The following is a 22,188-nucleotide window of genomic DNA, read 5'->3' on the forward strand; positions in this document are numbered from 1 at the left end:
GGAAGATTGTTTTTTTTAAACCTGGACCTTATTTCTGGCATAAAATACCTTTATCTACTCACCGATAACAGTTTGGTGAAAGTCGGCGTCCTTCGGAGAATATTTAGATCACTGAAGATCCACGTATATCCATATAACGGGAGAGAACAAGGCAGAGACAATACAGCCTCTAAATAAGGCATTATCTGTCTTTATTTCACCAATACTTTAAGACCAATGAATGAATGAATGCGTACTATTGCACTGTTAGCTCAGAGCTGCCGTGTTGTTACTATTGGGGACGTTTGTGCTCTGTAACAGTCAGCTATCTTTACACAGTTTGCTACTGCTAGTTTTTTTCAATTTGGAAATACGCAATAATGAGCCATGTTATCAGCAGCAGTAGCAAATTCTGTGTAAAGATGCTGCGGCGGTGCACGTCGATGACATCATCCCAGTAGACTCGTAGAAAGCCCCGATAGCTCCCAATAACAACAACACAGCCGCTCTGAATTAGCAGTGTAATAGTACCCGTTCATTCATTCATTGCAATTTCTGTACTGTAAACTGTATTAATACCAAAGACAGAAGTTAGCATCAGATCACAGAGACATAATTCGTTTAAGGACACTTTTATTCAACACATTGCAAAACAAACATTCATTGGCTCTAACATTTCTCCAAAGAAAAGATAAAATTGAAAGCACATTACCCAGTTTAAATATTAAATCCAATTTATATGAAGTCATGATATGTATAGTTTTCACATATTCAACCACTTCAAGCCCGAGACTTGAGTATTTATATGTATAAAAAAAAAATATAATGAGAGGTAAAAGGAGATAAAAGCTACCACATATAACATGTCTGGAAGTTTGTCTCAGACAACATAACCAGATCAATTGTAAATTTGATACCAGCTGATATGGAAATCAAAAGGGTGTGTACCTGAAACAAATGTCACAGATGAAGTGAACTAAGGAGTCTGTCAGGAAGCCGAGCGATATCACACCAGACCAACTAACTCATCTAAATCCTAACTGCTTAGCTGTTATTTACAAAAAATCTAATCTTTCATAGGGCAAAAAAAGTTTTACAACAGTTCTACAAACAAGAATAATAATAAAAACTCCCAATGTTTCAGCTAAACTACCACGACTGCTGATAAAAGAGCTGCACGCAGATATTGAGACGTCAGTGAATTTATTTACAGCAGATGAATTGTTTTTGTGTGTGGCTAAATGAGATATATACGCTACCAGAATTTGTTCTTGTTGCCATTGCTGGCATTTTCTGCTCCCTCTTTTATATTTCAAAACATTATTTAAATAGATTAAAAAAAACAAAAAAAAGAAAATCAAAAGCAGACAGAAACACATCAATACTGAGCAGAAACAGGATAGTAGTGATTCTAAAAAAAAAAAAAAAAAAAAAGTTAAAAAACAGTAAAATGTTGCTGATTAAATCTCACATTTGAGACGCTACGTTAAACAAGTGAACAACACAAAACTGCATTCAGAAACCAGATGACAAAAACAAAAAAAAAAAAAACACATTGAAGGACATAAAAGAGTTTTTGCTGACTGCTGCGTGCCGACTACACCACAAACGATGACTTCTGTTTGAATTCCCCCTGAGGAACAGACAAAGCAAACATCACAACCCAAATATCTGGTTCCTCCCTAACAAACCAAGTATTTAGAGTGTTTGTTATAAATATTTAGAAAAATTAAAGAAAAGCTTACATCTTCTTCATCACCAGCATATGATGAAGGGGGCTGGTAGACCACGTTGGACTTTGGTTTGCTGCAGGTACAAACAAGAACAACAAATGAGGGAACAACCACAGAGATAAGCCACAGTGACTTTGCAATGGTGTGTGAGGCCTATTCTAAGGGAAAAAGAGCCAGAGCAACAGGGAACGGGACATTCTTAAAGCTGCAGTCTGCAGGATTTGTTGTTGTCATACGTAAAGTCCTACTTTTTGGCATTTTAAGAGTTTACATGATCTATCAGAACGCTTGAAGTTGAAAACGGTGACCTCCGTAGTCGCAAAATGCAAGAAATGCTTATTTTTTAACCGAAAAATAAAAAGTTATTCAACTTCCTGTCCCGCCCCATCAAAACACATGAGAACTCGTGCACGTCTACGTGCACGCCAGATGCGCTTACACGGCTCCTCATTCATCAACTCACCTGTCATTTGCGATCATGGAAGACACAGTAAGTAGACTAGCCCGTAATGAAGTTCAATAGTCTAGATAAATGAGCGTGGGGACGAGCCTACCTTGTTTCACGAGTGCATAATCGGTGATTGACAGGCAACAGAGCCCAGCTCGTAACCTGATTGGTTACCTTTTACCGGTCCGGTCTGCAATTTTGTAAACAAACCTGCTGGCTTTGGAGGGACCTAGCGGGACATATAGGGGACCTAGAGAACTCATTTTTTTTGTATTGGGGTATTTAATGTACTACTTTCAGAATCCCCGGACAGTTCCAGGCATTATGCTTGAAAAAGAGTTGCAGACTGCAGCTTTAATAAGGAAAATGATAAGACATGATTGGCTCATCTAAATGATGAAGCCATTTTTCCTCTGAACAAGCTCGATTACTTCTCCTCATAGCCCAGATGCGTTTAACACAGTCACTCTAAGCTCAAATCACAGAGATCTTTGTGTGTCTTCCTAATGCCTCTTAATCTGATAGCAAAGCTTAACTTATTTTGGCCAGTTTTCTTATAAATCTAAATTCATCGCTTTAACCACCAAAGCTTTCTTTTTGGGTAAACTAAAGAAATGCAGATTCTCTTTTAAATATTAACCTCTCCCCTGGCTCTGGAATGTTATTGTCACTCAAAATGGCCACAGGACAGCTTAAACTGCACACCAGAGTTTACGTGTAGCCCGATTTCAATCTGCACCTAAACGAGAAGGAAGTCACAGCAACAAAAAATAATGTTCTTACCTTTCACTCCTTTCTGTGATGGAAAGAAAGGAAACAAAGTGAGTAGAATAAAACTATAGCTTCCTATACAAATATGCAGTACAACTTATTTACAGCAGTCCGTTTCACTCCTGTATGACAGTAATGGGAGGTGAAAACCATCTTTAAGTTGTTCTTTTTACATGCTGACATTTTCCATCTCTGCTTCCTGTGTCATTGCACAGGTTTGCATCATGTGACTCTTCAGTTTATTGTCTATTTTCCATCCTAACTTAATGCTAATAAGACGACTCAATGCAGATTAGCATGTGAATATTGTAAAGCACTACAATTTTTAATATAATAAAACAACTTACTAGGAAGATATCCTTTCTTGTTGGCATACCAAACGCCGACTACCAGCAGTGCCAGAAGCAGAAGAGCCACTATCACCCCGGCAACAATTCCTCCAGTGTTTACGTCACCTTGAAGAAAACATTGAGGTTCATTAAATGAATTAAAGAAATGATAATGCAACACGGTACATTCTCATGCTCCAACTCTTAATCCATCCTTTCAGTGACTGATTAACCCACAAAAGAGACGGGACACTTACGAACTTCCATTCTCACAGCTTTACAGCGCTGCGAAGGACCCGCTTCGTTGACAGCCTCGCAGTGGTACTGACCCGCGTCCATCTTTTTAGCAGAACTAAACTCCTGTAGCCAAACAGAGTACATGTGAACTTTTGTGGCCGCGGAAACTGAAACAACTGAAATGCAATAACTGTAAGGTAGCTGACCAGGTTTCCGTTTTGGGGATTTAGCTTGTAAGTGGCGTTTTTGAATTGAGTTATCTTGCTGGGGTCGGCAGGCAGGAGGATGTCATCTTTGTACCACTTGTATGTGGGAGGCGGTGAGGCGTCGCCATCGTGGCAGGTGAGGAGGGCTGACCTACCCGTCGTCACGGACTCGGGGATCCTACACAGGGGTGGAGATGGGGGCACTGCGGGGCATGGTGTACAGTTTAGATGTGTGCTGTGTCACAAAGTCTTGAACAGAAACATATAGCCTTTACATTGCAGTGTTGGGCAGTTTTTTCCTGTGGTTGTGAGTAAAAAAAAAAGACTCTTACCCAGAACAGTAAGCTTCACTGTGGTTTCTGCAAATTGGCTTTTGGCGCTGGACACCTCACAGTTGTACACTCCTGTATCCTGCCGAGTCACTTTGGTGAATCTCAAGTTACCGCCACCATACAAAGTCGCGCGGCTGTTATATGCCTCTGTGGAAGAGACGCACCATTACAGAGCTGAACTGAAAGCCATTGAAAGGGATTAAAAATGTCTCCATCAAAGCAAAACGCTTGACTCAATTTGTTCTTTTGGAGCCGAAAATGTGTCTGTTATTTTCAAAGTGAATTTCTGTAATTAAAATGACGGTGATGCATACTCAGACAATCCCCATCAACCTTAGACACTGTAAATGTGCTGCAACCATCATGTTTGTGGGACTGCTTGTAGCTCAGGGCTCTAGAGTCGCACGTGCGACCTATTTTCTCAGTGGTGCAACTAATAAAAATCTGAGGTCGCACAGGTGCAACCACCCGTTCGAAATTTTTTTTTTTTAAAAAGTCTGCGCGACTCTGAAAGTCTTGCTGTGGTTCAACAACAGACACACGTTAGACCCATATCGTGGTTTAAACCAATCAGAGATAGTGAAGGGCGGGATCCCCCTCTGATTGGCCCGTGCGCGTGTGAGTACGTTTGAATACGCGCATCCTGTAGTCAGACAGAGAGGTGATGAACCTCGGCTCGTCAGATAAACAGTGGATGTAGCCGCGGGTGATCAGATGAAAAGAACGATTGACAACTTTTCGTTAAGTTAAGGCCTGATTCGTCCAAAAATAACCACAACCAATGCTCTGACATGGAGCCGTCAACCTCCCACGTTATGTCATGCCCTGGTCCAGAGCTAGCATCCGGAGCTAGCATCAGATAATTAGCCACATACGATCGACTCCGAGCCAGAACCAACTGAAATGGATAAAGTGTACACATGTCTAAGAGAGTGGCTTGACCAGTTTCCCTGGCTAAAATGCAGTAAAGCCGATAATATAATGCACTGCATTTACTGTAAAGTGTGGCAATGGTGCATTTGTGACTGGTTCTAAAACATTTCGAATTGAAACGCAGAAAAAGCACAACGCATCTATGAAACACATTACCTGCTCAGGCGTCCCCTCTCCCCGCTGCCTTTCAGCAGCAGGCAGCAGCAAACACACCATCGGACGAGGCCCAGATGATAATCAAGTTTAACGTTGCCGACCATATTGCAAAAGTTCCCTTCATTAAGTTCAAGTCCGAAATAATTCTTCAGAAGAAAAATAGCTTGAACTTAAACCCGATGTACAGCAATGATGTCGCGTGCGCGCAATTTATAGGAGTCATCGCAGATACATTGAAAAAAAAGATGTCTGTGCTAATTGCGAACAGTGAGTACATGTCAGTGTGTACGGCCGTATCTTGAGGAGAGGAAGACCGGTGAATATACTGATATATATATTTAACCCAAGTACAGGAGTTGGCCATCCGAGGGGCATGTGACTGCAATGGAGGATAGTCCATAAGACATTGAGCTATGAGATGTTCAGTTTGAAGCCCTTAAAACACTTTCAATTTTAAAATAGATTTTCTTTTTATTTAATTTATCTTGAGATGTTTTAAGTTTAAATTTCAGGCCAGTGAAGCACTTTAAGCAGCAACACTTTTTCAGTAAGTTTCAATAAGTAGTTAGTAAGTGAAGTTCAGTAAGTTTGTAGAATTGTGCTTCAAATAAAGAATTTTATTTTGACCAGATTGCTAGTTGATCGTTTACAAGTCAATTTTGTCTATATGGACAACGATTTAAAAATAAATAAATTAAAAAAAGTGAACCTGTAAAACTGCGGTGTTAAATGCAATGCGTTTGAAAATTTGGGTGCACCTAACTTTTGTGCTGGTGCACCTAAGAAAAAAAGAGTTGGGTGCACCAGTGCAAAAAGTTAGTCTAGAGCCCTGTAGCTGCTCCTCTACCAAATCTGACATTCTTAGGATCATTCTTTAAGAGTGGCAGAGATGTGCAGGATGGTTTTAAAATGGGACCTTAACTCTTAAACGTGCAGTGTCTGTTCATTATCAACAGACATTGGAATAAAATCCTCTTCTTTGTTGAGGAAAAAGAGAAGAAAACTAAGAAATGTCCATTTACTTACGTGTTAGTTTTCCATCATACACCACTAATATCTGTGAGTCTTTGTTGTCCTTAAATTTCCACTCAAGTCTGGCATCGTTACCAAAGTCTGCTGAATATGAGCAGGTCAGGTCCACTCCTGAAACGAGATCACACGACCTGTTTGCACACACGGCGAAAGAACTTCCCAACAACTTCGCAACATTTGATTAAGTAGAGTTATGGCAATAGCCCTCCTCAGGGGAAAGTGGATGTTGATTGCAAACCAGCACATTTGCATGACTGCCATAGCTGTGGGTGCAGAAAACATAATTTCTAAAGACCCATCCTTACACTCAGGGTCAAAGAAAGAAGTCATTTACAGAACTTCTGTATCTTCATTAAGACCGATTAAAGCTGCACAAAGTTGTTACAAGTCAGCAGGTCCTTAGTGGTGCCCTGAAATATTCCCCAGGGCTGAACACAAGAGGAAACAATAGACATAAAAGGTGCATGTTAGCCAGTTTATAGCCACTGGAAGTAGTTTAGATGACAGGAAAGTCTCACGGTAACCATAAGAAGTGTTACTGGTTGGCTTGTCTTGTATGTCCAACTCTGCTGCGATAGGTGACGATATGCCCCATTTCAGCTTGTTATTGTCTTGTTTCTTTTGTTTTTTCCTTGTTGTCATTAAGATGTTACTTTTTTATTCTAAGTGGCTGGTTGGAGACTGTAGAGACATTTTGAGGCGAACTAGACATGCATTTTCAGGAGTAATTCAATTTCCACCTTATTATACGTCATGTAAACGTACTGTCACAAAATAAGTAAAAAGAGCATTAACAGAATTAATACACAGCGATGGCGTTCTATATTACAAGACAAACCTACATTTCTTTGCCATTCCATTCCATCCCAATCTTTTCTTTTTAAAGTGGCTTTACATGGTGCATTTTCTGCAGATACTTCAACATCTTTTAGGACTCACCTTCATTTTCTTTCACACGCACATCTGGATTGTTAGTACTGACAGTAAAGCTGCTTACACCTAGACACAGACACACACAACAACAAAAAAAAATAAATACTTACTAGGGTTCAATAAGCACAAAAGAACAGACACAGATCAGAAAACTTAAGACACTGAAGTCCCTGGGCTCTGGCTAATATTTGTAAAAAGATAACCTCAGAAATGGATACAGTGATGTGTTAAATAAGTAGATAAAAGACGGCCAAGCATTCCATAAGTGGGCAAACTGATCTTATCAGAAGAAATCTTGCATTCCCAACATGTGGAACCAGAGTTCTCCACGAGCAGCTTTGAAGACTTGAGTTTCATGAACTTTCATACATTAAATCCAAGGTTAGGTTGAAAAAAAAAAAAAAAAAAAAAAAAGTCAAAATAGTGGAAAACCTGATTATAATCAGTAGGAAATTCAACCTGAAAGGATGAGTGGATTATCAGAAATTTCAAAGCACTCGCTCAGATCAACAGATCATTCTCAATAATAAACCACACCCAGTGACAAACACGCTGAGCATGCTCACAAGCTCCAAGAGAGCTGACGAGCGAAAAAAATTCCTGTGGGGTGAGCAAGAAAGCTCCAGCGATACTGATCGTAACCTGGGTGAAACCGCGTCTATTCTGGCTCAGAATCACGTCATTCATAGGCAGTCTCAGGTCATCTGTCACACCATAAGTCCATCTATTGCCCCATTTTAGCTTCAGCAGTTACACAACAGACAACTAATTTGTCTGTAAAGCTGATGTTATTCATAGAAACCACTACTGCAGGGAACATAACTGGAGTTTAAAAAAAATGAATGAGTGAGTGCTCAATTGTTTAGTTTACAACTTAATTACAATAGAAGCACAGTAAAACACTAACTTAATCCACAATCTGCATGTCAAGAATTAAAAGAGAATTCTTATTGTCCACGCTGATCTGAAACTGGAGGCTTTTCTGACAGGCAGGCTCAGCTGAGATAACATGGCACCGTCCCAGTTTTGGTTTGGTGGAAACTGAGATAAGCCTCAGAGTGAAACTTTTTACTGGCGCACTCCACAGCTTCCTTGTTTGCATTGAGTTTCAGTGTCGGGGTGGCAAGTAACTTTCAAAGGAAACTGCTGGAAACGCATGCAGAGAGCCCCAGACAGCAATTGTGTCGGTTCAGCGCAGAACATATTGAAAAGGCCGGTGTGTCCCATCTTAACTCGAACCCAAGGTGATGTAAACAGAACAGCAACGAGTATGGAAATCAGTTGGAGGATAAATTTGAGATTGAGGGTTTAATGTTGCAGCTTTACAGTCTAGTTTGTCATTGGCTTTGTGCAGGATTGTAAAGTTACTCCACAGTTAAACGTCCCTCCTCCCATTAAGGACATTCTAATATCTTAATTACATGGCAGATGCATTTGTGAACTTGCCCAGAAACTGATAATTACTGGAATATAAATCCTTGCTTATCATCCAAAGCTATCAAGAGAAACTAATTCAAACCATGCAGCAGATAAAATTAAAACTGAGGGACATTCAAATTCGATGGAAACAGGGGTTTGATTGTGAGATTGTTTTTTTAATTTGATTTCCATCGAGTCATCCTGCATCTTGTGCCACATGGACCCTATCATTCATTATTTATTTTTTTTTAAAAACATGCAAAGCAAAGTAAAATATTTCTAAAGCTAAAGCACAAAATGTAAATCCGTGGGTTAAGTTCAAAACTGAGCTCAACGAGCAACTTACCGGGAGAACTCAGTAAAGTAGAAGATATCCATTTAAAATAAATAAATAAATAAATAAATCAGGAACCAATCTTTTCCACTTTTGTTACACTCGTATGTTTCCGGGTTTCAGTGCAACACAACGAAATAAGAGCAAACACAGAGCAGGCCCAGACCCGAAACTCAATTTAATACAACCACGGCTCGCTTAATGGGGGCAACAAGTACAGCTTTATACATTTACTGAAAGAAATGTTTCATTTGTTCCAAGGTAGAATAACTCAGTCGAGAGAGAAGAAGGCCGCAGCCGCTCACCTGTTGCGGCGGAAAAGAACAAAAGCACCGAAACGAACTCCTTCATGTCGACAGCCCGCTCCTTCTTTGTTACGCACTTGTTCCTGTCAAAACTAACTATTATCCTGAAACGAAGACAAAAATAGTTAGAAAAGTAGTCCTGATTTCCACTGTTTTCTTATCCCTCTGTCGAAGTTTCCAACAGCTCCGACCGTCCGCTCTCACCTGAGGACTGCAACAGGTACCAACAAGCGCGCTCCTTCCGGAAATACGATCCTCCCGGGAGCCGCGCGATGACAGGAGAGAGAAAACAGGTTTGGCAGGGTTAAACCAACACGAACACACATTTACATGAAGGGAAACTGCTGACGTTGGTGCTCCATTGTCAACCAACCAATATTCTATTTGAATGGTCTCTGAGTTGCTTGAGAGTCCAAACACTGATTTCCATGTTTGTGGGTTTAATGGGTTTGTCTTCCTTCCTCATTATTGGCACCAATTGTTCTAGTTTGGTCAGCAATAATAAAGCATCTCGAACCACAGTTATGCTACATCCTTAAAAATGTGTTGCAAAAAGCTTTTATAAGTAGGTAAAACCATTTTAATTGAGCCACATACCTTCACACCTTGTATCAGTGCACATGGTCATTTCCTCCTTTACAAACCGATGGTTGAAGAGTTTTATTCCTTTCATCCACATAGTGTGCCAAGCAGGGGCGGTCCTAGGGGCGGGCAGACCGGGCATGCGCCCGGGGCGGCATCGCGGGGGAGTGAAAAAGAAAAAAAAATGTTAAAAAAAAATGTAAAAAAAAAAAAAAAAGATCGAGAGGGGGTTTGGGGGGGGGGGGGGGGGGGTGTATTCGTGGCGCCCCCATCTTTCCCTCCTCCCCTTGGCCAGACTCAGATCACACATCATCAATACACGTTTCGGCCACAGTTGTTTTTCAGTGCCCCCATCTTCCCCTCCTGAGACTCTCACCTGAGACTCTCACCTCTTGTGTTAGGTGAGCAACGCAGCACAGTGCAGAGTTTGGGGAGGGGGGATGATTCAATATATATTTTTTTTAATTATTAATGAATAGTTTTGAATGAGAGTGCATTATTATTATTACTATTATTACTGTTATTATTATTATGTTTTTTTTTCCTTTTCTTGATTGTATTTTTCCCCTTGGTCGGTCATTTGTGATTTCAAGCCTTTCATTTCACTCACAGGGTGATAACAAAAAAAGTGTCAAGTGTAATCGTTATCATTATGACACAATAAGGTATCATAACTGCCTTAACCCCTTAGCATTCCTGGTGATTTGCCTGAAGGAACGCCTGCAAACTGCACTTTTTCTTAAACGATCACTGTAGATTATTCTACAGGAAAAACTACATATGAGCCTTTTCCTCATGGCTTGAAGGAAGCCTCTCTTTGAGCTGGGCTCCGTTGACCAATAGGAAAGAAATGCGATGGAGCGAGGGGAAGCGCTTTACGCAGGGCCTGGCCATCATTGGCTGAAACTGTTGTAGAACACAAGCTGGAATCCAGTGTAAGAGATCTGGTGCACGATCCAGAGCTCTGAAATACAAGAGCACATGCAGTTCTCCAAACTTAACAGCGCCACATTATTTTGTGTTACACAAATACTGGGCATGCACAATTGGGCAACAGATGACTCAGGTTACACAGCTTGTTTATACAATGTGGTGCCTCGTAAGATTACTGCATATTTGCTGTTGTTTTGCTCAATCTTCAGCTTTACAAGATACTGTCCACATGCATTATTGAACACAGTCAATAGGGTATATTATAAAATCAGGGTATATTGTGTGGCCTGTGATTGGTTTGGTTTCACCTATTTGTAAGAAAGGAATACCCTAATGCTACAAAAATAAACATATCCAATGTACAATGTTTGTACTGTAAATGCTGTGAAATAATACAGTTTAAAAACCAGTTTTCATTGTCACAATTATAATACTTTTAGAGGAGGATTGTCCCTCAGTCTTCATTTTTATGCCACTATTTTACTGTAGCCTACTAATGATTTTATAATTCACCCAAACCTTCTAACAATAGCATCCCTTTGTTTAAAATATACAGAAACATAACAGAAACGTTTTACTTTTTAGGCTTTTTAAAGAAAAGTTGCACATGGTGAAACTGATGTGAATGAAAAAGTACCAGCTCGATCACCCAATTTACTCTTTTCAAATATTGCAAAACCTTCTTGTTTGTTTTCAGCCGGGAGAATGAAGACGATTATTCCAATCAATATCACGATTATCTCAAATAGTTTTGATAACACTCGTAACAACCATAGCTAGTCTGACCAAACCCAGCCTACTGTGGAGAGCAGTTGTACTGCAGAGCTTGTTTATGAGGACTGTGGCCTGATCAGTGACTGAGTGTCTCTTCTATGAACCATAAATGAATATTTTGACCTATTTGTTCAGTACTATTTTGCAAAAGAACACGCTGTTGTGTGCAGAACTTCCCACTGGAAATAGATATGGGCATTCTGTCAACATTATAATCATCATTTCACTTTCATGACCTTTTCATGTTCAATGAGTTTTGGTTCATTTCCACCTATCTAATAAGAAAACTTATGATAATTAGCAAAGTTCTTCTCAGTTTTTGTTGTTTCAGTTGAGTTTATTGTCATTATACAGTACTTAGTACAATCAGTGCATGTATATGATTGTGCTTTTGCTACACACGCCACCTATTCGATTATATACACGAGTACAAATCCTTTACGTCATCAGAGAAAACATTGCACCATAAAAAGCATATTCAATGTTCATTTCTGAATGGAATCATCAGGAACTAAACCCATAGCTTCGACGGTGCACTGTACCAGCCTTGGCCCTTCGGAGGTGTCCCGTGTGCAAGTGAAAGGCAAACAGAGGACTGAGATTTGGTTTTCCTTCTTTCCGTAGTCGCCTCATCAGAAGAGAATAAGAAAGCAGAAAGGCATTATTGCTTGTGCATGCATTTGTGCTCTGTCAAAAACTCCTTTAAAGTTTGGCTTCAAACTTTGTCTGCAGTCTTTGTAGCCCTATCAATTTCTTATTGACAAGTACAACACGGTCTTAGTGGACCTGTGTGCTCCAAGGTCACCGCTCTCTGCCCTCATTATTTGACAGGCAGCCAAGAAGAGACACAGGGGACAGATTTCAGTCAGGCAAAGTAGATTGCTTACCTTAAAGAGTGATGAAGCTCAGCAATAATTCACACTGCAGAGTGCAACGTTGCATAATTTTGAGCTGGAAAAGTTTCAGCCGTTATGTGGCATAGCAAAAGCTGTTTTTCCACCCTTCTTTAGAATCCCTCGAAACTGCATCTTAGATACAGATAGATATTGTCTTGTTAACAAGGCAGGAGATGAAAGCTTGATATCTTTCATTGCATTGACTACAGTTGCCAAGATTGATTGTAGATCTTAAATATGACAGAATAAAGAGTCTGTGATCTGGAGCTAAGTCACATTCATGCTTTTTACCTGTTAGGCAAGTCTGTCAGGATCTAATCTGGCCCCTACAGATTTGTACTACTCGCTTAAACAGCTGCATATACAGTATGTGAGAGTACCACAGAGCACAAAGAGTATGCAGCCGTGTCTGTGCTTAGTATTGAGTGCATAATGCAGAGATTGCAGCCCTGTGACATACCAAGTATATATTATACATACATTCGGTTAAACATATTGCACTTTGTGCATACACACAACTTGAAGGGTCTGGATTCGGTCCGCAGATGACTGCTGAAACAGCGTTAACATATGCAGCTGCATGTCGCCTGTTCACAGCCAGAGAATTTCCACCAGCACAGGAAGTGTCATCAGTGTCAGCAGCAGGCCGCTGCAGCTTTGTAATAAGACACTCCATGCTGAGCAGGGGAGGAGGAGCTCTGCAATTAGAAAAATAATCTCCATTCAGAAGAAGGACGTTACATCTTTACATGTGAAACAACAGGAAGTGCATAGCTGTGGCAAACAATGACCGTGAGGACAAGCAGCTTACTTTTCTCAACCACGGAAGTTTTGCTGGCTGTGGCTGAGTCGGGCAGTTTGATGTTGCAGGTGAAGTTGGACTTGCCGTTGGGCAGGTTTCTAAACAGCAGGCGGCAGTTATTGCCCGGAAAGATGCGGACTTTGGCGCGCTTCTTGAAGGGGGCGTGCTGCTCCTCGTCCGGGTCGGTGGTGTCGAAGAGTCTTTCCCCCTGTGTGTACTTGCAAAAGGGTTCAGGTGACTCAGCGGGAACCGCATATTTGCAGTCCATCCTGAGGTCGTTGTCGTTGACAGAGCAGTAGGACAACTGAATAACCTTCTGAGCCGATGCAAAGCCTGTATGCAGTGTAACACAAAGAGATGCTCTGGAACTCACCAACTTCATTAGAAACAATAAACTTTTGTGGTCATACATGTCAGAAAGAATGCATGCAAGTGTTATAAAAATGTATCGTCTCACCAAAGAATAACATTGTGCTAATCAGGAGCATTTGTTCAAGTTTCCTGAAAAAAAAAAAAAAAAAAAGCAGTTTAGCCGTTAGAATTACATTACAGCATCCGTCACATCTGTGCTTTCATGCCTCTGCGTTATCGAAGTTCCAAACAAATAAAGCTGACTGTTGTAAGGATCAGGGTCAGATTTCAGACACGTGAACGTAACATTTCTGCAGCTCTTTTCCAACCCACAGGAAAAGTACCACAATACGGAAGAACTGGTTCCAATACAGTCTCACTCTTTCCACTGCAAAGACATGAACTGCAAACTTCACTGGTAAATTGCCAACATTGACGCATTTCTGAGCTTAACCTCTCTGGAGAACAAAGACTAATTATCTACCCTCTGAATATGCTAAGAAAATACACAAAGCAGTTCAGCAATATTTAGTTTGCTGGATGCAAACGCTCTGATTAGAATATATTTGCTCTGGTGCAGTTTGGAACCAAATATCTCGTCCACAATAACAGCATGAAAGAGGACTCGTCTGTATAGCGCAGTTCAATATTCTACACAGCTGGGTTTCAGATTATTGTATATGAATCTTTCTCACCTTCCCTGATGCATTTTGAGTCCTTCTCAGTGCTCTGCAGTGTGATGCCGGGGGTAGATACAGTAGAGGTCGGCTTATAGAAGAAACAGGAGAGAGGGAGGGGGACAGAAAGAGTGAGGGGAGGGGGAGAAAAATGCTGCTCCAGTGGACTTTGGGGACATTTCTCAGTACAGTATGAGGTTTTACATTGATTTCCTTCTTTCCTCTGTTTTACCACTGGACAGAGGATCACATGTCAATAAACTGTCCTCTGGCTCTGTTAGATTCAGGCTTCTGGGTGCGAAAGAAAAGGGAGATGTTAGCCGAGACACCTCAGCGGCGGATCTACATTGCCCCATTTAGTGTTGGTGTGATATGTGTCAGCAGTTCTTTAAACACAAAGTTCCTCATAAAAGAATGCAAAATGACTACAAAGACAGGATGAGGCACATCTGTCATGCATTTTACGTGCAAACGGATTGAAATGAGAAATAATACTGCCAAGGAGAGCGACGACATGATCGATATGATTAAAAGATGGTCAAAACGGGAACGAAATGGTGCGAAATATCAGCAAGATATATAGACGAGATCAAACTGTGTGGTTTGTAAGTGTTTTAGGTCACTTTCTGTCTGGGTATCTTAGTTCTCAGTAGAATTCGAACACCTCTGTGCCCAGAAGGCCTGTTGTTACATTATACATCTGGGAAAAGCTGAACCTCGCTATTATCTATGTACTGACTGTTATTAACATTCATGGAAGAGCTGCAACATTTTTACCATGAAAATAATACCCCACAACCCACCGTATCTCCTTCACACACCTCATCCATTTTGTCAAGGTCCTTCCTGGACAGCTGCTGAACAACTGCCACACTGGAGCAGTCTCCCAGGACACTCGCAGAGGTGTGTGTGAGCGGCACAATCCTCACCTCACAATGCTGGAGGATACCTGCTGCCCCACGCTGGGCTTTATCTGAAACTTGACACTGTTCTAAATTGGTTTTATCCGTTTTGAATAGAAATAGCTGAGAAAGCAGGTTGTGGTGATCCCTGCCAAAAGTATTCATTAGAGATTCTGTGGCTGCGATCCCTGCTGCTCTGCTCCTCTGCTGGATGCTGCTGCGGCTGAGGCACTGCAGATGAAAGCAAGACATCCCCTGTTCTTCTCCAGGCATGTTCACTACACCACTGGGTATTTTGCTACGATAATACACTGCCAGATGTTTGTATGATTTTATCCTTTCAGGCCAAGACTGGCAAATAGCTGTAATGCACGTGAGTTAGACATTGTATAGGCTATGTGAATCTGGGATTTGTTGATGCATTTGGATGCTAAATTTTGAATGAATAAAGGTGTCAAAACTGAAATATTTGCCTGAAAAACACACTGGTTGGCCAACACAAATTGCACGAAATAAGATAAACATGTTGGGAAAGAGTTGGGAAAATGTTTGATCCATACAAACTGTAAACAGAGGTGATTAAAAGTGTGTGAAAGCCTTGTCATTTTTTAGACTTTTGCATGAACATGACCTAAAATGTGTTTTTCCCACATGTTTATTCATCAAGGCAACGCTGTTCTCTCAGAGATGCTGACTAACCACTTAGATGGACATATGACTGTAATAAATTGTGATTTCACTGTGAAGTTCTCCATTTTCAGCAAGCAGCTAAATATTAGAAAGGTATTTCTGTTAGCCAATAATACAGAGATGAGACACAACATTAAAACCAGCAAAAGACAAAGTTAGAAAACTACTGCTGGACTTGTTACAATGCACTGTGGTGCAGGGTAAACCTGCATCCTGACAGCTGCATGAACTGACCAGCCACACTGCTCTCATGGCAGTAGCACTCCACTACAGCCTCCTCCAGCAGCAGGAGGGGCTTAAATATCACAACAAAGAGTCGGAGGTTTTCACCCAGCCTCCAAACTCCCCAGATACCATTCGGATGGATTCAATGGCATCTGTGGAAAACGAGCCCATCCCATAAGACAGAATCTAAGGGCCTGCTAATGCTGCATTACCAGATACTCCAGGACACCCTGAGATGGCCTTTGTCTATTCCTGATTGATCTGAGTTGTTTTGAAAGGCTTGAGGAGAGCCTACTCACTGTTAGGCAGATGGAGAGAAAACATCAAATGCTGGACAGGTGACATTTTCATATTTCTTGAAAAATACGAGCTCATCTTGAATTTGATGGCAGCAACACGTCTGAAACATGTTGAAACGGAGGCGACAAAAGGCTGAAAAAGCAAATAGTGCTTAAAAGAAACAGCTGGAGGAAGATGTTGCAACTAATGAGGTTAACTGGAAACAGGTCGGTAGCATAATTGGGTATTAAAAAAAGCTCCTCAGAACAAAGTGTCTACAATTTGCTGAGCAAATTTAGTATAATGTAGAATAAAATGGCCAAGACTTACAATATTGCATTTTTTAAAGTACATCATATCATTAAAAGATTTAGAGAATCTGAAGTCATCTCTGTGTGTTGGGGAGACTTTGGAAATCAGTATTAGTTGTCAGTGGCCTCAGGCTGGACTGCATTTAAACAGACGTGGGCTCGGAAACACCTCCAGAAATCATTGTCTGTGAACACAGTTCTCCGTGCCATCAGCAAATGGATCTGTCATGCAAAATATTTGGTGCATTTTCGAACAAATTATTCAACAAAGGAGATCCAGGACTCTCAGACCAGAATGGGACAACATTCAGGTGCAGCAGCTGTTTCTCCTCAGTTGTTTACAGACTGGTGTTAAAAGAAGAGGGGATGCTACACAGTGATAAAACATTGCTGCTGAAGAGAAACCATGCAACCAACCATGAGTGGTATGGATCATGATATGAACAAAATTAGAAGTTTGTTTACTAGGTTCTACATGGGCCTTTAGACCCAGAGAAAGTTTGAGATCTTAATGCAGAACCTTTGTTCAGCACAGTTTACCTACAGCTTTCTCTCCACTAGATGTCACCGGATCGTTGACCGCTGTTGACTGCTTTTCTTTAATTAATTCATTTATATTTCACGGTGGCGCTTCCGCTTTTTGTCCTGCAGAGGGAACTCTTGATTTACACCAATATGAATGGACGGCCGCCTCCCAAAAAATATCCAAGAGATCAGGGCAGTGGTTAGTGAGCAGTGAATTAAATGCCACCACTTTAAAAACCCAGATATTCACATAATTATTTTTTAAGAATAATTTGTTGATCACATAAAGGGGTTAGGCTAATAAGTGCAAAACATCAGCCGAAAGCAGTGACTTTGTTTATTTTTTTGCTATTTTGCAAAACTATTTACTACGTGTATGGAATTTTTTTTAATTTTTTTTTTTTACATGCATTAGTATTTGCGTGCCTGCGTGTTTAAGTGAGGGCGTAGAGAACAGAGCAGGGACCGTGTCCACTCAGTCAGTCAGCGCTGCTGAAGCTGCTGATGCTGCACCGCACACTCGCGCAGAGAAACGCAGGGGACAGCTGGGGACCAAACATCAGGTAAGTCCGGCTGCTGTTTTTCTCAGTTGAACCAGGTTAAGACAATAGAAAACCTAACATCTTAAATCGACTTTGCAAGTGCTAAAGGCACGCCTGCGTGGATGTCAGTCTGATACACCCGCAGAGGACGAATTGTGCGCATTCACGGTGAGGAGAGTTCGGCAGTTTGCTGCAGTGCAATGAGACTGCATGGGCGTAGTCTTATCTGCATTTGGGCTGCAGGTGGACCCGCACTGGCATGTCTGCCTCCTCTGCGTTACTGCAGGCAGAAGATGGTGTAAGCTGCTTGTACTCGGGTGGAATTCAGTCTCTGTGGCCTCCATCGTTTTGGTCAATGCAGGCATCCAGGTGTGCGTGTGAACTTTCTCATGTTATGTCCCATGTTGAACTTCGCCAGGCTGTAGCGGTGGTGTGAACGTCAGAGACATCAACATGGAGCTGCATCTCCTGGCGGCCTGTCTCCTCTTTGGCAGGATAGTGATGACTCATCAAACTCACAGTATGTCCCTCTTTTTGTGACCTTCCTTTCAGGGTTTTCGTCTTCTTTGAATAGGTGTGAGACGTGAAGCTGCTGTGTCCCACCCAGTTGTAATTAATCAAGAATAAAATGCTTATTGTATTAGATTAAACAGATGTAGGTGCAAAATATATCCATTAACACTTTAAAATGTGGGATGTGTTCAAACTGAGATCAAGCGAAGGTAGTTCAACTCTGCAGCAGAGGTTTAGTTTAATAAAGATTATATTATTCACTTGTATAGATAGATGTGGCCGCTTATTTAGCATCAAAAAAGTTTATACTTAGTTGGATGTGTGAGCATAATGGAATATTGTTTCTCTTTCTTATTTTTATTTAGTTTTGTGGTATTTTCTTAAATTCTATATCAATAGTTTTTCTCATTTTGTTTCATAATTGCATCTTTTTCTGCTCTTCTTTCACTCACCTAGAACAGTTTCTAGTCAGCATGTTGCTTTCGTAAAAAGGGTTTTCAAACAGAAAAATGCTTTTTGTTTCATATCAGAACATGATTAAAGAATGATGTGGTCCTCATCAGGTTGAGAAATTAGGTAAATACATTGTGTGATACTGCTTGCTCTGACTTAATGAGAACTGGGAGGATGAGTATCAGCCAGGTGCTGCTAATTAAATGCAGCTCATCGACTGATCATCATCAGGAATGGATTTTTCGGTTGTTTGCCCGTCTGGAGCATTCAGGTGTCAAGAAGGAAAGACATCAGAAGTTATCCTCCCAAACTGATGTTGCTATACATCAATCTGGTATCAATGACTTCTGATTTCACACAGGACAAAGACTCAAGTCTGGTGAAAGTTTTTATAGTTTGTATCACCTGATTTTAAAAAAGCATTTTAGTTTAAAAGGTCTTTCAAGCCTTTGTTGAACATGAAAGTCTTTGTGCTCCTGGATTCCCAGCTGAGAATTGTTGCTCTGCTGTAAAATAGATTTTCTTTCATATTTAAATCACTTGGAGACTGAAGCAGAGTTTTCTCCTGTGTTTCTCTGTTTTTTTCTGCATTTACAATAAGAAAAAAACAACTTTTATGTATTCTCTTCCAGTGAATGCCGTGTCTACGTACCTGTTCACTCCACGCGGGCCCCAGATGTTTCCATGTCTGACTTACCTGGAGCGAAATGTCAGGGTGGACTGTGAGTTCCCGCCCACCTACCAGGTCCCCGGTCCCTACTGTGAGTATCGGCAAGACAGCCGACTGGTTGGCAGCACCTTCCCCAACGCCGTCACCTATGTGGCCACAGAGGACCGCAGGAGGAGCAACGTCAGCCTGGTCCTTCCCAATCTGTGCCGCCTCACCTGGGCCCCGCTGGCCGATGAGAAGCCGTACACCTACACCTGCAGGGTTTATCAGGGCAGCGGCTGGAAGGAGAACAGCATGGCTGTTCATCACAGTGAGTCCTTGTTGCTTGAGTCTTTGCTTCTTCCAAATATATTGAGCCACAGTATGTAAGCTCACATTTTTTCTCCGTTGCAGGGCTTCTTCCAATCTGCTCCGCAGTCAGTGTTATGTTCAAATCGGCTCCTTGGTTTTTGTCATTGGTGATGTCACTTCCTGTGGCTGTGGGTCTTCTGAGCCCTTGAGCTCTCAGTTTCATAGGTTTGCAACTCAGAGGACCTTTCGTTACTTTTGACTCTCTCCGGTTTGATGGTTGCTGGATTTTATTTATATCATTATGTTCATTTTTGGCAGTTCAGAGGCCATGAAAATCCATCTAACTGAATGAGACTGGATAAAACCAACTTCTTAGTGAGTGTTGGAGCATTCTTTAAAAAAATGTTGGGTTTTGAGATCCGATTTAATGGACATAACTGTAACCACTGAACACACTGTTGCACAGACCTATAGAAGGGGGGTAAAAAACAAACGCCACTACAAACAAACAGAACTGTGAATATGATGGCAGTTATAAACAACAGATCAGCTGTTTTTAAACCATTTTCCTCATTATAATGTCCTTGTAAATCGTTAGATTCTATCTGGATACAAATATTTTATTAAATGAATAAATGTTGATTTTGCAGGGTTTTATAATTTATCATTTTCAGAAAACCAGATGCTTCTTATAGATTTGTATTCCTTCTTATTGAAGTGCTCAAGACAAATTATTTTAATTCTATCTGAGAGTAGAAGTGGAGAATGTCACTCAGTTCAGCACTTAAGTTCTTTCTCTTTACTGTTAGAAGTGTTATAAATGGGTTGCCCTCTGACTGAAGTCACTACTATACAGAGTCATTGGTCAGTTGTTTATAACCTCATGTTGCTCAACAATAAGTACAGAATGCAACCGAGAGATGCATTCAGGTACATGTTATATTAGAAATAGAAAAACTGCTCAGACACTGCCTTTTCTGCTGGCATTGGGCCTCTCTCATACCTCCGCTACCTTAACTAAATATTGAAATCACTCTACACTGTACTGTACACTCACGTAAAGTTCATGTGGTTGTAAAAAAAAAAAAAAGAGCTGAAACAAAAGCCCTTTTCTACTCCCCCTTTGACAGCAATAAGAAAAAAATACTTTCACAGGACTGACATGATCGATCCTTAGACTCAACTCGATTCCAATGCATTATGTTTTTCTGCTTGCATCGATGCTTAACTGTCCCACAGCCTAAAGTGACATGACACGGCATGACCGGTTCAACGCTTCACAAAGTCTGAATTATTATCATTCTCTGCAGCCTTTTACCGACTGCAGCTGTCCATCATATGTGTAGAGAAGCTGTGGGAAGAACAAGAGCTGAAGGAGATCCCTCTAGTGTTATTGTGCATATTATGAAATATCACCAAAGTTCTACTTTTATTAGTTATTCATTTATTTGAGGTGTACATACCTCCCACAGGGCCTTTCTATGCTCTGTTCACGCTGCTTGCTTGTTTAACCTTTTAGAATGAATAATTATTTTTCATTTACTCGTCACATCTTTAACAGCTCTTGTGTCTGCAGTATTCCTATTTAATTTTTTCTATCATTTTCCGATGCTGGTCTGCTCAGTATCATTCGCTAAATAGCCCTCGTATTAAAGATGTTTTTATATTTTTTCAGGTGAGCTTGTTTTGGTTTATTTATTCAACCACTACAGGTGCAGTATATTGTATAACCAAGCTCTACCAAATAAAGGTTACGCAATGGAAAAGTTTCCTGTGCTGTATTCTTTGCCCCCCGTATCACACTACATAGACACCTGCCTAAAAGATATGTATTCTCCCTCTCACTAGCTGCATGTGAGGTTATAATCCAGCCGAGCAGATTTAGGAAACAACCAGATCGCTGTTGACATGGACTGAGGCTGTGGTGCTTCCTGCTGTTTTCCTGCAGAGGGCGCTGTTATGTAACGCCAATGTAGCTCCCAGCTCCCTTAAAACATTTTGGAGTTGAAAAGAAAAGAACTAACAGGAGAAAGTATCTGAGGTTAAAGCCTTTTAAGTCTAATGTATTTGTTTAAAAGAAATGTGCAAACAGTGGCACCAAAAGAATCAAACATTAGATCCAGCTTTGCCATACCCTTTCTCATTGTTCCCTTAGCAGAGAGAGGCGGAATTTAACTTCCTATTCAACAAATATTTATGATCATAATTACTTGTACAATGTAGAAATAGGCCGCAACTGTTGGAGAACGCAGCCTGTACAAAAGGTTATGCGGCTCTGAGGTGTTTACAGATGGCTCAGATGTTTTGGGAATCACATTCGATTGATGATCTCATCTTATCAAATGTGCACACTGCACACTGCTGAGAAGCTTACAGGTGTAGAAGTACAATAACTGAAGAAGTGACGTGGTTAACTCAGTGGCTGCCTTTAAACTGCGGCACGAAAACCAAACAAAGATGAAGACTTCCTGCACTTATAAGCATGTAACATGTCAGAGAAAGAGATAACTCAGGCCTGAGAAAGCCATGCACTGTGGAACACACATTATAACACATTTGAACTTAATTTAATGGAGAAAAATTCACTTCCAGCTTTCAGAAGTCTGAGAAAAAAAACCTCACATC

General features: G+C 40.9%; 3 protein-coding genes across 3 annotated transcripts; 1 reads left to right on the top strand and 2 right to left on the bottom strand.

The window, feature by feature from the left end:
- Positions 1–595: 595 nt before the first annotated feature.
- Positions 596–9,701, bottom strand: f11r.1 (F11 receptor, tandem duplicate 1). The gene is made up of 11 exons (XM_075487872.1): positions 9,352–9,701; positions 9,148–9,251; positions 7,096–7,155; positions 6,151–6,267; positions 4,036–4,182; positions 3,704–3,906; positions 3,518–3,620; positions 3,279–3,386; positions 2,944–2,956; positions 1,725–1,785; positions 596–1,612 (listed from the first exon to the last, which is right to left on the bottom strand). Exons 1-11 carry the CDS (start codon positions 9,471–9,473, stop codon positions 1,577–1,579), a joined length of 1,074 nt encoding a protein of 357 aa, XP_075343987.1. The 5' UTR covers positions 9,474–9,701; the 3' UTR covers positions 596–1,576.
- A 2,112-nt stretch (positions 9,702–11,813) lies between these two features.
- thy1 (Thy-1 cell surface antigen) lies at positions 11,814–14,259 on the bottom strand. The gene is made up of 4 exons (XM_075487871.1): positions 14,181–14,259; positions 13,592–13,635; positions 13,144–13,467; positions 11,814–13,030 (listed from the first exon to the last, which is right to left on the bottom strand). The coding sequence occupies exons 1-4, from the start codon at positions 14,192–14,194 to the stop codon at positions 12,924–12,926; spliced, it is 489 nt and encodes a 162-aa protein (XP_075343986.1). The 5' UTR covers positions 14,195–14,259; the 3' UTR covers positions 11,814–12,923.
- Positions 14,260–17,319: 3,060 nt separating this feature from the next.
- Positions 17,320–21,332, top strand: LOC142402278 (uncharacterized). Its single transcript, XM_075487870.1, has 4 exons — positions 17,320–17,657; positions 18,055–18,156; positions 19,235–19,582; positions 19,666–21,332. The coding sequence occupies exons 2-4, from the start codon at positions 18,090–18,092 to the stop codon at positions 19,770–19,772; spliced, it is 522 nt and encodes a 173-aa protein (XP_075343985.1). The 5' UTR covers positions 17,320–17,657; positions 18,055–18,089; the 3' UTR covers positions 19,773–21,332.
- The last annotated feature ends 856 nt before the right edge of the window (positions 21,333–22,188 follow it).

Source organism: Odontesthes bonariensis, chromosome 16 (genome assembly GCF_027942865.1).
Source record: "Odontesthes bonariensis isolate fOdoBon6 chromosome 16, fOdoBon6.hap1, whole genome shotgun sequence".
Taxonomy (NCBI): domain Eukaryota; kingdom Metazoa; phylum Chordata; class Actinopteri; order Atheriniformes; family Atherinopsidae; genus Odontesthes; species Odontesthes bonariensis.

Excerpts from the sequence above, each read along its gene's own strand:
- LOC142402278 (XM_075487870.1), top strand. The coding sequence starts at position 18,090 with ATGGAGCTGCATCTCCTGGCGGCCTGTCTCCTCTTTGGCAGGATAGTG. Across the intron at positions 18,157-19,234 it reads GATGACTCATCAAACTCACA|TGAATGCCGTGTCTACGTAC; the intron begins GTATGTCCCTCT and ends ATTCTCTTCCAG. Across the intron at positions 19,583-19,665 it reads CAGCATGGCTGTTCATCACA|GGCTTCTTCCAATCTGCTCC; the intron begins GTGAGTCCTTGT and ends TCTCCGTTGCAG.
- thy1 (XM_075487871.1), bottom strand. Across the intron at positions 13,468-13,591 it reads TAGCACAATGTTATTCTTTG|GCTTTGCATCGGCTCAGAAG; the intron begins GTGAGACGATAC and ends CACTGCATACAG. Across the intron at positions 13,031-13,143 it reads AACTTCCGTGGTTGAGAAAA|AGCTCCTCCTCCCCTGCTCA; the intron begins GTAAGCTGCTTG and ends TTCTAATTGCAG.
- f11r.1 (XM_075487872.1), bottom strand. The coding sequence starts at position 9,473 with ATGTGTGTTCGTGTTGGTTTAACCCTGCCAAACCTGTTTTCTCTCTCC. Across the intron at positions 7,156-9,147 it reads GTTCTTTTCCGCCGCAACAG|GTGTAAGCAGCTTTACTGTC; the intron begins GTGAGCGGCTGC and ends GTCTGTGTCTAG. Across the intron at positions 6,268-7,095 it reads GCGTGTGAAAGAAAATGAAG|GAGTGGACCTGACCTGCTCA; the intron begins GTGAGTCCTAAA and ends ATCTCGTTTCAG.